Source organism: Mastomys coucha, unplaced genomic scaffold, assembly GCF_008632895.1.
Source record: "Mastomys coucha isolate ucsf_1 unplaced genomic scaffold, UCSF_Mcou_1 pScaffold2, whole genome shotgun sequence".
In the NCBI taxonomy this organism is placed as follows: Eukaryota; Metazoa; Chordata; class Mammalia; order Rodentia; family Muridae; genus Mastomys; species Mastomys coucha.
The window spans coordinates 17,392,716-17,394,963 of record NW_022196902.1 but is presented as its reverse complement, the minus strand read 5'-3'; the positions used below and the strand labels follow the sequence as shown (position 1 = coordinate 17,394,963).

General features: G+C 43.5%; 1 protein-coding gene across 1 annotated transcript in view; it reads left to right on the top strand.

Moving 5' to 3' along the window:
* The first annotated feature begins 502 nt into the window (after positions 1-502).
* Arg1 (arginase 1) overlaps positions 503-2,248 on the top strand; it is an 11,812-nt gene continuing 10,066 nt past the window's right edge. Inside the window, exon 1 of the mRNA XM_031380323.1 lies at positions 503-772. Within this exon, the coding sequence (XP_031236183.1) occupies positions 677-772 (96 nt within the window). The 5' untranslated portion in view covers positions 503-676. The remainder of the gene's footprint in view (positions 773-2,248) is intronic.

Below are 2,248 nucleotides of genomic sequence, written 5' to 3'. Positions count from 1 at the left end.
CAAGTTAGCTGCTTTGCTTTCTCTATCTTAGTATATCATGATTCCCAAAATGAGATTTTCCTGGAAAGTGTATTTCAAAATTGGAACTGCTTTGGGTTTTCAGGGAAATAACTGATGCTTTCCTGTAAATAATAATGATAATAATATAAAACAAAAAACAGCCGCACACTTTCCTAGACAGTGTAACCTGGTGGCACATGAAATGTGTCTCACTTTCCCCAGAACTTGAAGCCTTGACTCAGGATGCTCAATAGGAGGCAAGTAAGAGACCCCTTGCTGTTTTAACCCCACCTTGTAAATCCTCAGTGGACTTAAGTCCTGGAGAGGTGAGCACCCTGCCCTGAGGTTGCTCAGGCTGGAAGCCTTGCACTTCACATGCGGTTATGAAATCACACATAATTGTCAATTGTCTGAGGAAAGATTAATGTCATCCAGCTGGCTTTTTCAAAAGGGTGTGAACTGAAGGATGAATAATGCTCACTCACGAGAGACCTGAGAGGCTCTGAGGGAAGAAGGAGATTCCTCGGAAGGGGAGTTTCTGTTGACTCTGTCATTCTTCCATTCAGTGGGTGGAGCCAGTTGTTGGATAAACAGATCCAACCTGATTATAAGGGGGAAAAAAGATGTGCCCTCTGTCTTCTAGGGTTACAGCTGGTGGTGAGCAGCTGGACAGCCGATGCAGATGCAGCAGCAGCAGCTGGAACCCTGGGAGAGCATGAGTTCCAAGCCACAGCCCATAGAGATTATCGGAGCGCCTTTCTCAAAAGGACAGGTGAGTCTGGCTTTGAATGACGGGAATTTATTGGGAAATGTTACATTTTAACACTTGTCAGGCATCTCAGTCTAGCTGCAAGCTGGTAATTCTAACACTTACCAGGCATTGCCTTCCAGCTGTAAGCTCCCCAGCACCTTCTGGCCTCCAGGTGCTTGCGCTCAAGTCTCCTCACCACTGTGTGGCTTAGTATGCTTGTGAATTTAAACCCACTTCCTCTGTTGGGTCCTGCCAAAGTCCATTTCACTACAAAGAGTCACTACAAAGCTGGAAGAAAATCGTCTGGATGCAGATCGCCTGTATCTGGGCTGCAGCTTCTCCTGTAGTTGCTGTGGCTCTTGGTGCTTTTGATGTTTTCTGAGTATGGAGTGAGAGATTGTAAGAAAACACATTAGTCTGGCTACATAGTTAATACCTTGAAAAATGTAATGTGGTGGTGGTAGCCTTTAGACTTGTTTTAACTTGGATAACTTAAATAACAGAGCTTTTGCAAGTTTGTGAAGAATTCATGGTATTTTGACCTTTAACGATTTTATGAGTAATTAGTTCATGGGGGTGGGGAGCTTTGCATCTCTCTTTAAGGAGAACAAATAAAAAAATACATCAAGTCGGCACCCTGTCAGGACTAATGGATCCATAAAGCTCTGCTTAGTCCACCTAAGTGTGAACCGCACATGTCAGCATTGCCTAAATGGGCTCTTCCATTCCCCCTTTGCTTGGATACACTCAGGCTGCTAATTATAATGAGATAACAGAATGCCTTAGGCTCCAACTCATCTGTGTTTAAAACGAAAGGGGGGGAAATCCAAGTCAAACAAGGCAGCTATATAACTCCTCCGTCCTTTGGTTTTATGTGGAGTCTTTCTCTTGGCTTTTAGACTCAGGCAGCCTTTAGCCTTTTAAGCTGGGAAGTCTATAAAGGTATACTCTGGCTTCTCCCCTTTCCCCCCTCTTCACTATACAAATCGTGGAAGGTTGGAGACCCAGACTGTATTTAGTATCAGTAAACAGCATTTCACCTTCTATGGAAAACCTCCAAAGAGCTCTCCCAGAACAGCAGAATGTGGGGGGATTTTGTGGATACATGATGCCTTTAAAACTACAATATGGGTCTGGAGAAATGGCTCAGTAGTTTAGAGCACTTGCTCCTCTTTGGGAAGACAAGGGTTCACTTCCCATCCCCCACATCAGACGGCTTACAATTGCTTATAATTCAAGCTCCAGCATATTCAGCACCATCTTCTGCCTCCATGAGTAACTCCCACATGCACTCACAAATCCATAATATGTTCACCTGTTCTTTTGTTTTTAAAGATTTTACTTTTCTTCTTGTATATGTGTGTGTGTATGTGTGTGTGTGTGTGTGTGTGTGTGTGTGTGTGTGTGTTTATCTCTGCAAGATTCATATACATTCTTAAGCACTGGGCCATCTCACCAGCCTTTCATTTATCCTTGGAATGGTTTATAAAACAGACT